The sequence below is a fragment of the Loxodonta africana genome, chromosome 7, assembly GCF_030014295.1.
Source record: "Loxodonta africana isolate mLoxAfr1 chromosome 7, mLoxAfr1.hap2, whole genome shotgun sequence".
NCBI classification, from domain to species: Eukaryota; Metazoa; Chordata; class Mammalia; order Proboscidea; family Elephantidae; genus Loxodonta; species Loxodonta africana.
This window is the reverse complement of record NC_087348.1, coordinates 13,490,870-13,502,461: the sequence shown is the minus strand read 5'-3', so window position 1 is coordinate 13,502,461 and position 11,592 is coordinate 13,490,870. Positions and strand designations below refer to the sequence as shown.

Genomic DNA, 11,592 nt, shown 5'->3' with positions numbered 1-11,592 from the left:
CCAACTGTGTTAGACATTTGTTGCATTCTTAACAGCCACTCAAGGCATGCGGTTTCACGAAGCCTCTTTAAAAAGGGCTATGAAAGACATGGTTTGAGTCGTGTGGGTATGATCCACACAAAACACCAAATAAAAACATTCACAAACAGATGGTAAACTATTTCCCAGGACTCTACACCATGACAACAGAGATCCCACAGGGAAACGTAAGAATTCAGTGCTTACTTCCTCAGGGAGAACAAAAATGCTTAACCCACTGTCAACCCGAGTATTTCTAGCTCAGCTATGTAAGCAACAAGATAGTTCTTACCTGCCATGGTGGTTATAGGGCGCAGAGGCCTTCATGTAAGTATCTGGTGGAGGCCCCACAGAGGCATTTGGTGGAGGGAAGAAGGCTGGATTGAGGTGAAGGGCAGGTGGGATGGCCCCAGGGGGAGGTACAGCCAGATGAGGAGGTAATCGAGGAGGGGGGGGCATAAGATGCTGGTAGTGGATGCCAGGAGGAGGAGGAGGGACCCCGAAGCTTGAGGAGAGAGGTGGTGGGGGTGGAATTGGGGGTGGGGGCAGACCCATCAGGGGGAGGGCTGAAGGAGGGCGATTGAAGTAGGGCAGCACACTGGGGGGCTTATCCACACGGGCGGAGGAAGGTACAAGGTTCTCAGAGGGTGTGGCCCGTCCATCAGCAGAATCACTAGAATCTCGGGAGTGGGCCCGTGGAGGTATTCCTATGGAGCAAAACAGAACTGATGTTACTGCCCAGGCTTTAGACACAGAACCAGCTCATGCTTCAGCAACAGTCATCTGATAACATACTGAGAAAGGTGACTGCGGTAGCTGAGAAAGAAGGCAAAATCGTCTACTGCCCTTTCTTTGGCCTCAGGGAACAGGTCAGTTACACTACAGACCCAGAAAACAATACCACCCTAAATCTTTTATGTCAAAGTATGCTTTTCCTCTAGCACTCTCAAAGTGCCTGCCACATCTCCTGATACAGGTTCAGGGCCTCTCTCCTTAGACTGGCACTAATCGGCTCTATCCTGTTGCACACTTGCCACAGCACTGTGGTCAGAGAATTTTGGGCTGGGGCAAGGAGGACACGGGGTATGGATGACACTTCCTGCATCCACAAATAAAAACTGGCCAAGGGAGTAGGGAAGACACACACATGAAAAGATTGGAGAATAAGTGAGAGGTAAAGAGAAAATGGAAAAGAAGCCAAGAAAAGATCTGCCCACAGAAGGAGCAGATGGCATGCAGCTGTCGCAGGGACTCCTAGGTAGAAAACATGTCTCAAATCTAGGGAACTCCCACTACATTTCAACAGCCAGACTCTCCACCCCACAAGGCAGTCTACTGGGGACACCATCATAGTATGCTAGTACGATGGTGCGCACAACACGGCTCAACACGTTTGTATCTAGCTGGAAGCCTGGCTTCTGATGTTGTCACATCACTTGAGTAAACATGTTCCCTCTCTCCAATTTCAGAGTCTACTCTAAGCCTGTAATGTGGAATCTAACCGATGAACATGATCACAGGGCCCTGGAAACCTTGGAGGCAGAAAGATGCCATTAATAGATAAGTGTGGAGGGAAAGAAGAGTGTTCTACAACCTAAAACTCGTTAGTCAATCCCAAGTCCTGATTAAAGCATAAGGTGGAATTAGTCACCCTGACATCCACCTTGGTTTCTCTACTACACTACTGGCCAATGCCTATCATAGCATGCTCTTATTCTTCACTTCCAGGGGTCTCTCAGACTGAAGAAAGAAGAGGTGTCAGGCAAGTGTGACTCTCTGAAAGTTAACCACTTTACCTGTTAGCATTCCTACATCTGCAAGGGTTCTGTTTTGTGTCTATGGCTACAAGTCCCAAGAGTAGCAACCACTTTTAAGCAAAGAAAGGTCATCCATTATACTTAGCAAATTAACTAACAGAGCCCAAGTCCATCAATGTGACACAGTAGAAAAATAACAGTCACCACCATCATTTCAGCCCAGGTACCACCAAGAAGTAAACAGGAGAGTGGAGGTAGAAATGCTACTCCCAAACCAATACAAAATTATACATCTTAGGCAGGAAAATAAGAGGGTTGAATAATAGAAAGACCCTCAAACGGAAGGAACTTGAAAATTGAAGTTGCCAAGGAAAAAAGTATATGTCTGGAGCTCACATCACACCCATCTAGGCTCTCAATCTAGCTAAAGAACGGTTATTGCTCTGCGAGGAAGAATTGGCCATACTGCCACCTGGGCATACACCCGATCAATACAGGGCATCATTTTGAGAGCAGGACCTAAGCAATCACAGAATGTAGGTGACGAAGGTTTGCCACCTCCCCACTGTAGTAACAGAAAGGTAAAGGTGGTTGACTGTTTCAGCCGGGGTCTTGCCGGGAGGCTGCACCTCGTGAGGCCTGGACAATTCAAGGTCTGGTCCTTAGGTCTCGCAGGTTCAGAAACTCAAGTTTTATCAGTTCACCAGGGATGACTGGACCCTATGAGATTGATTCAGGCTAACCAAACTCACAAGACACTGATTCATAAACCAGAATGCCGATTTATTAATTTACAATGAGAAATATAACTGCCAAGCAGACCGGAATACTTGTGTCGGCTGGTCAGCGCTTTCTCTTCCCAGTAGGAGAGCCTAGTTGGGAAACCAAATGAGTATCAGAAGGTTGCTTGGTGAGTAGAGTCAGAATAAGGGGAGTAAGATGAACTTAAGGGGTGCTATCATCAAGCTAAGGTAGTAGGATGCAACTTTCTTTACTAATGGGAAATACTTGCCAAGCAGACCAAAATATTCAGTAATTCAAAGGGCGCGCTTTCCCCTGGACAATGCTGGAGAAACACTGTTAAATTCTTATTCTCCACCTCTCCCTTTGGTTGATTCCTTGCAGACCACACTTCCAATGTACATTTATGACAAGACTGCAACTATCTTTACGTTAGTTACATTTTAGGGTGGCTACATCTTGATAATTTATGGAGACATCCACTTTCTATGTCAACTATTTCTAAGTTATAATGTAGAATGGGTTACAGTTAAGTCCGTTCACCATACACTGATTTTTAGATAGAAACACAGAACTCAGAGTTGACAGGGATTTAGCCATCATGTGTCTAATTCAGGTGGGGAAACAGGCTCTAATCAGTAAAGTGACTCACTCAAGGTTAGTGGCATGGTTGAGCCACAACCTGACCTACCTAACGCCCAGCGCTGTGTTCTTCTTTCTATACAAGCCTCATTATTTTGGCCTACACATTAACCATGCTACTACCTGTACCACCACCACCACCCTCCCCCACATCGTAGGCTAAGCCTACGCCACAGAAAACAAACCCACAAACCTCCCCCCTTTCATACAGATGGTCTCCACGTACCCCCTCTTGGGACTCGGACGCACTCACGTTTCCGAGCCTGTGCTTCAAACTGTGACAGGTTTTGCCGGGTGGCCGGCCTCACGTCCACTTTTTCGCCATTAAGAACTTTTCCTGGCAGGAGTTCCAACAATTTGTGGACAGAGTTTTCAGAGGCTACCACCACCTCAGCATACCTTGAGGAGGCAAAAGAAAAAATAAGATCTTTTATAAGACAACTGAGAGAATGAAACATTCTCTTCCACTTTAGTGAAAATTGGTAAACCAAAGGCTATCTTGCTACTAATAAAAACACACACAAACCTACAACAAACAGGAATCAGCCTGTAATCTTTCTGCTTACTTGCAATTAAAAATCAGTTTCCTTTGCCCCCCAATGGCTGAACGTTCCACTACATTGCAGCTATATGCTTTGCCAAAACCAAGGCAGTAAAATGGGCCAAGGGTGAGAAGGATAAAAACCAGGGTCAAAATATAGTGCAAATCTGTTATCCCAATGGCTACAAACTAAAAGGGGCTTTTCAAATCCAGACCTCACCCTTTGGACTGGCCATTTGCTCGATTCTCTGCAAATTTCAACTCCACCACATCATAGACTCCTATTGAGCGAATAACCTGGATCAGCTGCTGGTCTGTAGTCCACTGGGGCCGGCAAGATGGAAAAGGAAGAAATGTCAAGAGCTACAAAGCTTCCCCCCACCCAGAATGACCCAAATCCTTCCCCAAAACCTAAGATCTAGTCACAATGTGGCCTCCCATAGGAAATCCAAAAGCCCCCAAGATTTCGATTGGCACAGGCTTTTCTTATTGTTCTCACTATCAATAAAGAATCTGAAACCCACCCACCTCCTTCCCAACCCCCATCTTTAGAAATTAAGAAGATTAAAATCTATTTAACTTTGACTGCCATGTGGGCTGGCTGGTCATCAATTCCAACACTGATTATTAGTAGCTTTAAATTACTGATCTGATAGGCCAGACTAGACCACTGCCAGAAACTTTCAGTATACACATTTCTTAATTTGGAAAACCACCCCCCACCACCAGCCCCAAAACATGTTATACAATAACTTTTGCAGAACAACAGTCACCACCTACCCAGAGTGCACTAGAGCTAGCAAGGTCTTTGGTCCCCGTCACCCACCATTATCACACGACCATCTAATGACCACCAAGAGTTCAAGGTGTTCACTCTGAAATCTCGTCCCACAGATGACCCTGCTAGACATAAAGCCCCAGGGTCAGGGGCAGTAACAATATGGCAGAAAAAGCAACTACCCACTTAATCATTGCTTTCTTCGGCACCAGTACGTCCTCAGGATAGTTCTCTTTCAGAGATCAATCCAACCTGATCCCAGGAAAAAGAAATCCAACCCCATCAGAGCACAAAACAGTGCAACAACGTGGTTTCTGAAAATGCCATCACCTCCCAGCACTCTCCCTCCAGCCCACCCATAAGCGTTTTTGGTTGCCCATGCTCACCCAGGAGAAGCTGCCCACATAGACAGCAGCTCGTCTATTACGAAGGCCACTGTACGTGTACAGAATTGCAGGGGTCTTGTTGTTGGGCTTTGGAGACGGCTCCTGGCGCACAGGAGGTGGTGGCTCAGTGCTGCTGCTTCTGTCATCTGAGGGCTGGGAAGTGGCTGTCAGCACATCATCATACAGGTCAATCTGATCTGTATTGTTGAACTCTGGATCCTAAGAGATAAGGGGTTGGCAAAAGTGGGTTTGCAAACCTTTCACTTTGCTCACTCTACTTCACTCTAGTGTACTTAGAATCCATACAATTAAATACTTTGTAAAACAATATATCCTTATCCTTGCCCTACTCTAGGAAACTAGATTAAAAAAAACTTCCCCGTTTAAACTGTATCATTTAATTATACTTATGTAGGTTTTTTGCCCAACACTTAGCAGTCTTGGATGTTTCTAGCTTTAGGCACCTGTGAGAATCAAAAGGTGCGTAAGGATTAAGGAAGCAAACTAAGAATACATAATGAGACACAGGTGCCACTGTTATCAATGAGGTCAGCTTCTATAGACCACATCTCAGATACCTAAATGAAATACATTTTCATTATGCTATTTAATTAAATTACTTGATTATGCTCTTTCCAAATTTAAGAGATGCTCGCAGTACACAATCTCATCTTTCTAACAAATGTCAAGAAAACATAAAAAGCAATAAAAAAGAAGGGAATAACTTTGGGGACTTTTCCCCTTCCATTTCTCCAGTGACATCCAGACCCAGTACATTACCATGATACGTATATAGAAGACATCTTTGAGCAATACCAGAGATGTCCAATGATACACAAAAAGAAGCAAAGGTCACTAAAATATAAGGGTAGAAAACAGGACAAACACCCACAAGCCAAGCTGTGTCACAGTAAGCATTTACAAAATAAATGTGTATTCTGGAACGTATGCAGACTATAACTTCCAGCTGTAATACGTTATGATACATGTTCATTAATATACACAAAAACTCCTAAAACTACATGACCTACTATAAAGGGAACTTATGATTCAGATTTTGCAATATCATCTCTGAAAGATCTTTTTATTTCAAGGATCAGACAAGTATTTTTCCAAAGCATTCAAACAGTACTAAGGAATGGTGCTGCTAAAATGACAATCAGCATTCTTAGAAGTTCAAAGTGTTTTAGGGAACCTACAGCTTCACCTACTGTTGAGGAAGACCCTCGAGATGGACTGACACGGTGGCTGCAACAATGGGCTCAAGCATAACAACAATTGTGAGGATGGCGCGGGACTGGGCAGTGTTTCATTCTGGGGTACACAGGGTAGCTATGAGTTGGAACCGATTCGATGGCACCTAACAACAACAACAATCCCTATAAAATATGTCACACGCTATATTTAAACCATCACAATGCTAGATAAATCACTTATCTAGTCATGTACTAGGCATGTTGATTTGATCTGTGGTCTGAAGTAGAAAAGGGTCCTTGAAGTCACTTAATCCTAACCAATGCTCTAGTCCTTAGAGAGCACTACTTCACGTTTTTTTTTTTTTTTTAAATCAAAGATTTTGAACTGGAACTGAAAAAATACAGCATCTTGAATAACCAATGCAACCATGCTGGGATTCCTGCTACACAGTATGATTCAGAGATGTGTGTCCTGAAAGTTGTAATATAGAAACTACCACTGATAATTGGGTGGTGAACTAACATGCCGATCCTGACAGCTCAGGGGCCATACACATAAAGAAATCCCCCTCACTGTAAGCCCAGGCGATCAATCTACTATTTCAGGGCTCCTGAGAAAAAGTGATACTCAATCCTGGAGGACCCTGGTGTATGGAATACCACTTTAACATAGAACGATTCAACGAATATAAAATTCACAATATTCGAATGGTTTCTCGGGGCCGTAGTGGTAGGAACGCGCCTGATGCACAGGGCGGGCTGACTGCAACTTCTCCTGAGGAAACGAGGTACCAAATCGCACTTGGATCTAAATCTGCTGGGGCTGCACATTCACTGTCCATCTGTTAAGATGGAAACACAGGTAAGAGGCCGAGTTTGTGATTTATTCAGTGATGGACTAGGTTAAAACAAATCTAATTATAGAAATTCAGAAAAAGACACATTGTTTTTCGTTCATTGTTGTTGAGGGCTTCATTCCAGGAAGATTAAGCAGAAAATGCATATACAATGCTGAATGAATATACCAGGAAGAATTTTGTGTTTAGTAGTAGCCCCAGAAGAACTGTGATTATCTCACAAAGCTTCCTGCTGCTCATTAAAAACGAACTTAAACATGACTTTGAATTTAAGTAAGATCTTCTCCACTATGCTCAACGTTCCTACCCCCATCTCGTTCCCCCTGGTATTTGACCCAGGGAAGTAACCAGTGTAGGACTTATCTTTATCAAAGCAACCTATTTAATACCATTGTTCCTTTTAATTGTAATATAGGCTCAATTAGAGTTTTTAGATTTATAACCACCATCTCCACAGCTCTCACCTCACACCCTCTTTACGCACCACTGCACTTGTTACTCTGCATTGTCACTGTTCATCATCCTCACCCAAAAGACTGGAACCTCTTTGAGTACGGGGTTCCATTTTTTCCCCCCTCTTATCTCACCATCGCTGGTACAATGCTGGCAAATACAGGTAGCTCAATAAATATTTGTTGATGTTAGTAAGGAAGGAGACTGGGCATACTACGCGAAGCCTTTCTCAGTACGAGAAGGAACACAGGCAAAACACTCGGTAGACTGGCAGCTCTAAGCCACCTTTCCAGAGTTCTTCTCAGCCCAAGAAAGCAGTTGTGAATCCCAGGACTCCGTGGTAACAGCGGTAAAGCAGTTCTGCAAGAGAGGCTTTTGTATTACGCACTGTAAGAGACCAGGGAATCACCACCATAGGGCGCCGTTTCATTCTTCCTGGGGAGCAAAGTACTCGTGAGGGGATGAGGGTTCTTGTGCATCGGCCAGCTTAGAGTGAATCAATACCATTCTTAAAACATTCTCAAATTCAATCTGTACTGGCTGCCTTCACTCTAAACCTGTTTCTAACAATCCTAGCGAGATAAAGCTTTTATCATTTCTTTAGTAGCTTTCAGATGACACTAAAACCAGCTTTGCCAAAAATTAACTTGTTTGTATGAGGAATAAAGCACTCTTCCCTCACCTTCCACAAGGTAGAAAGCATTCAAAATCTACGTTTTCTTCAACCTGCTCAGCATCAAATATTGCCTGTCTGGAATTACTGCCTACTGAGCTCCACATGCCATCATTAGCCTTACACCTGTAAAAAGCCCTTTACAATTAAAGAGACTCGAGAACAAACTGTTGAGGCCAATAACTTCTACCATGATAGAGCAGTGACCACTGGACAAGGTCTGTGTCCTGTCTATTGCCTGCAAGTTATACTGATTATGAAATATCATTTTCTCAGAATGTGGCTAGACCTGTGTCAAGGACCCTGTTCTGCCTATTTCCCAAAGTAAAGCAGCAGCATTATCAACCCACCAAAAAAAAAAAAAAAAACCCAAACCCAATGCCGTCAAGTCGATTCTGACTCATAGGAACCCTACAGGACACAGCAGAACTGCCCCATTGAGTTTCCAAGGAGCACCTGCTGAATTCGAACTGCTGACCTTTTGGTTAGCAACCATTGCATTTAACCATACTGCAACCAGGGTTTCCTACCAACCCACAGGTGAGAAAATTAAGAGCCTTCTTTTCTTGCTATCTTGTTAAACAAACCATAATTTGCAAAAAGAAGTCTGATTCAAAGGAATACAGAAAACTCAAGAAAGCAATGGTTTAGAATTACTACACTAAATCTTTCTTTCTATTCATAAATAATTGACTTTTTTTTAAATTGAGTTTTTTTTCTATGTATTTAAGGCAATTAGCAGCCACATGCAGATAACTCCACAGGTTACCCAAGGATACAACAGAAAGCTGTCATCAAAAAGTGTAATTGATGGCTAATGGTGATGGTTGCACAACACGAAAATAACTGCCACTGAATCGAACATGTAAAAAAAAGGTGAAATGGCACATTTTATGTATAGTTTTGCAATAAAAAAATAGAAAAATGTATAATGGGTAAAGTGTAATGCATAGAGATGATTACACTATTCTCTTGACTTTTGTGTATGTTTTAGAATCTCCATGTTAAAAAACCACAATGCATTAAAAAAAAAATTTAATGTAAACTTATATTAAATGAAAAAATAAAACCAAAAGCCAAACCTGTTGCTGTCAAGTTGATTACAAGTCATAGCGACCCTACGGGACAGAACAGAACTGCCCCACAGGGCTTCGAAAGAGTAGCTGGTGGATTCAAGCTGCCAATCTTTCAGTTAGCACCTAAGCTCTTAACCACCTTGCCACCAGGGCCCCAACTGAAAAAAATAGCATATATCAACTTGGCTGCCTCACTTCAAAGACAGGGCCTAACCAGGGCACTTGCCTCCTCTAATCCATTCTTTTAATCTCTTTCTAGGTTCTTATATGCACCCACTGGAAGACGACAATGGGAAGAATCAGCTCTCCCAAGTAGAATGGTGCTGAAAACAATCCAGGCAATATAGTAGTTAAGTTTTAAACAGAAACTTTGGAGCATTCTTGAGATCTGGCCTCAAGATTTCAGAACTGAACTGAATATACGATTATCGTTTCAAGAGGGAGAAATCTTTTGCATAATGTTCTTCGGTATAAAAACACTGAAACCAAGAAACCAATTTAGGGTATATGAGCAAGTCTACACCTGTTTTTTAACTGGTGTGTTCAACAGCTTTTCCCCCTTCCCCTCCTAATAAAATTTGTTACACCGAAATGCCTACAGTTTTCCCAAGACCAGAGTCAAGCTACTTGTAGAAAAAAGAAAAATGTAGAACAACTGGAACTGAGATGAAATTAAATGTTAAAATATCTGTTTTATACTATGCTTTTGCACCAGTCTGTGGGGGATTGGAGACTACACCTTTCTCCAGATGCAGTTCGAGAAAATTGCAATAAAACAGATATCAACATTGTCCTCATAAGATTACAGCCAACACAACCCCAATTTTTAAATGTGGTTAGTCTCTGAGAAGATTCACAGCCAACTGTGGCTTTCCGAGGGAGCATGTTCCGCAGGTTGATCCACCATTCAATTAAGCCTGATCTTTATTTGCTCTTAAATCAAAGTTTTTAAAGTTAAGTCTAGAGGTTCAGATCAACATAAAGCAGAGCGCTGAGTAGTAGTCTTGAAGGTCTCCGCAAGGGAGAAAACTTTAGACCTGTGTAAGGAAAAATACAAATTGAAAATAAGAGATTTTAATTCCCCTTGTTGAAAATTAGGAAAGAGGCTTCTCCCATTCTTTCAGAATTCACTTCAGATAAACTTGTAAAGGCAAAATCTTTGTTTTTCTGAAACGTTTGTGAACGAAGGATATTTCCTTAAGGACCTGGGAACTATCTTTTTGAAATGTATTCATCAAGAAAATGTACACCCCTACCTCGCAGTTTCCTGGAAGGAGATTAGCATAATTTTAGGTATCTTGCCGCAGAGATATTATAAAGCCAGTAATTTTGTTTTAAACATGAATGTAATGAGTTATATCCATTCAGCTACACAAAAGATTTCTTTATGCCTCGGCATCACATTCTGGTTTAACACTTATTCAACAATCAAACTTTTCTTTCTCTTCTATTTTTGTGGAGAAGTTTTCTGGATTGGGAGTAGATTTCATTTTTAGTAACTTTTTCCCAACACCAGATAGAGGAATGTTCAGGCCTAGCAAGTCCCCAAGGACTGCCACTGCTTCGAACCTCCGCAAGTTTGCTGGAAGTGACTCCTAAAATGATGAGAACAATCACAATGTTCCTGATACCCCCTCACCTGGTTGAACTCTTCGTCCGCGTATATATCAATCAAGTCCACTCCTTCTGACATGGCTCCGGCAGGAAGATCTCGAGCCCGGAGAACGGAGGAAGTAAGAAAGATGCCACTGCGGTATCCAGAAAAGGGCAGAAATTAGAAGGCATGAGAGTCCCGGGATGGGAGGGCAGTGGTTGCCAATCTCCCGTCTCCAGAGACGCAGCATCCCGGCAGCCTGAGCTCGGCCCCACCCGCCCCGCCCCCGGCCTCGCGCCGCCCCCGCTCGCCCAGGCCGCCGGGGCTCGCCGCTCATCACCCTCGGACCCGAGCCGGGTTAGGCCGCGCCGGGGCCGCAGCAGCCTGGGGCTGGACGGGAAGTCCAGGCCTCGGCTCCTTAGAGGCCCTTGGACCGCGCTGCGAAGAACCGCCGCGGCGAAGCGCGCAGCCCCCGCCCGCTGCACCTGCCTAGGCCCGGGTCGGCCCCAGCGGGCCCGGCGCCGCCGCCCGGATCCGCACAGCCTCCAGCCTCCGGCTCCCCACCCGGGCCCGTCCTCGCCCTCCGGCTAGGCCCGCCCCACTGCCTCCCCACACAGCCGGCCCGGCGCCCGCGGCCTCCTCCCGCAGAGCCCCGCGTCTTCCTCAGGCCGCCGGTTCCGGCCTCCGCAGGCTCCACCGACCCCCACCCCGCCTCGGCGTCGGCCCCGACCCCTCTTCCGGCCCAGCCGGCCCCCGGCCGCGCGCCCCCGTTACCGGGAATATGGCGGCGGCGGCGGCGGCGAGTCCGGACTAGGCCCGAAGCGCGCGAACCTCTCTCGGCCTCAGGTCCCGCCCCCCCCCCCACCGGCGCCGTCACTTC

General features: G+C 44.7%; 1 protein-coding gene across 6 annotated transcripts in view; it reads right to left on the bottom strand.

The window, feature by feature from the left end:
- Positions 1–11,589, bottom strand: part of CPSF7 (cleavage and polyadenylation specific factor 7) — a 25,975-nt gene extending 14,386 nt beyond the window's left edge. For 2 of the 6 annotated variants that reach the window (XM_064287959.1, XM_064287964.1), the window contains exons 1-6: positions 11,487–11,589; positions 10,758–10,866; positions 4,864–5,082; positions 3,920–4,023; positions 3,385–3,557; positions 311–725 (exon numbers count right to left, since the gene is read on the bottom strand). In XM_064287959.1, the coding sequence (XP_064144029.1) occupies positions 311–725; positions 3,385–3,557; positions 3,920–4,023; positions 4,864–5,082; positions 10,758–10,811 (965 nt within the window). In that variant the 5' untranslated portion in view covers positions 10,812–10,866; positions 11,487–11,589. Of the gene's footprint in view, positions 1–310; positions 726–3,384; positions 3,558–3,919; positions 4,024–4,863; positions 5,083–10,757; positions 10,986–11,486 lie in introns of those variants that run through there. The other 4 variants (XM_064287962.1, XM_064287961.1, XM_010599124.3 and 1 more) reach the window with 4 other exon arrangements.
- Between the last annotated feature and the right edge of the window lie 3 nt (positions 11,590–11,592).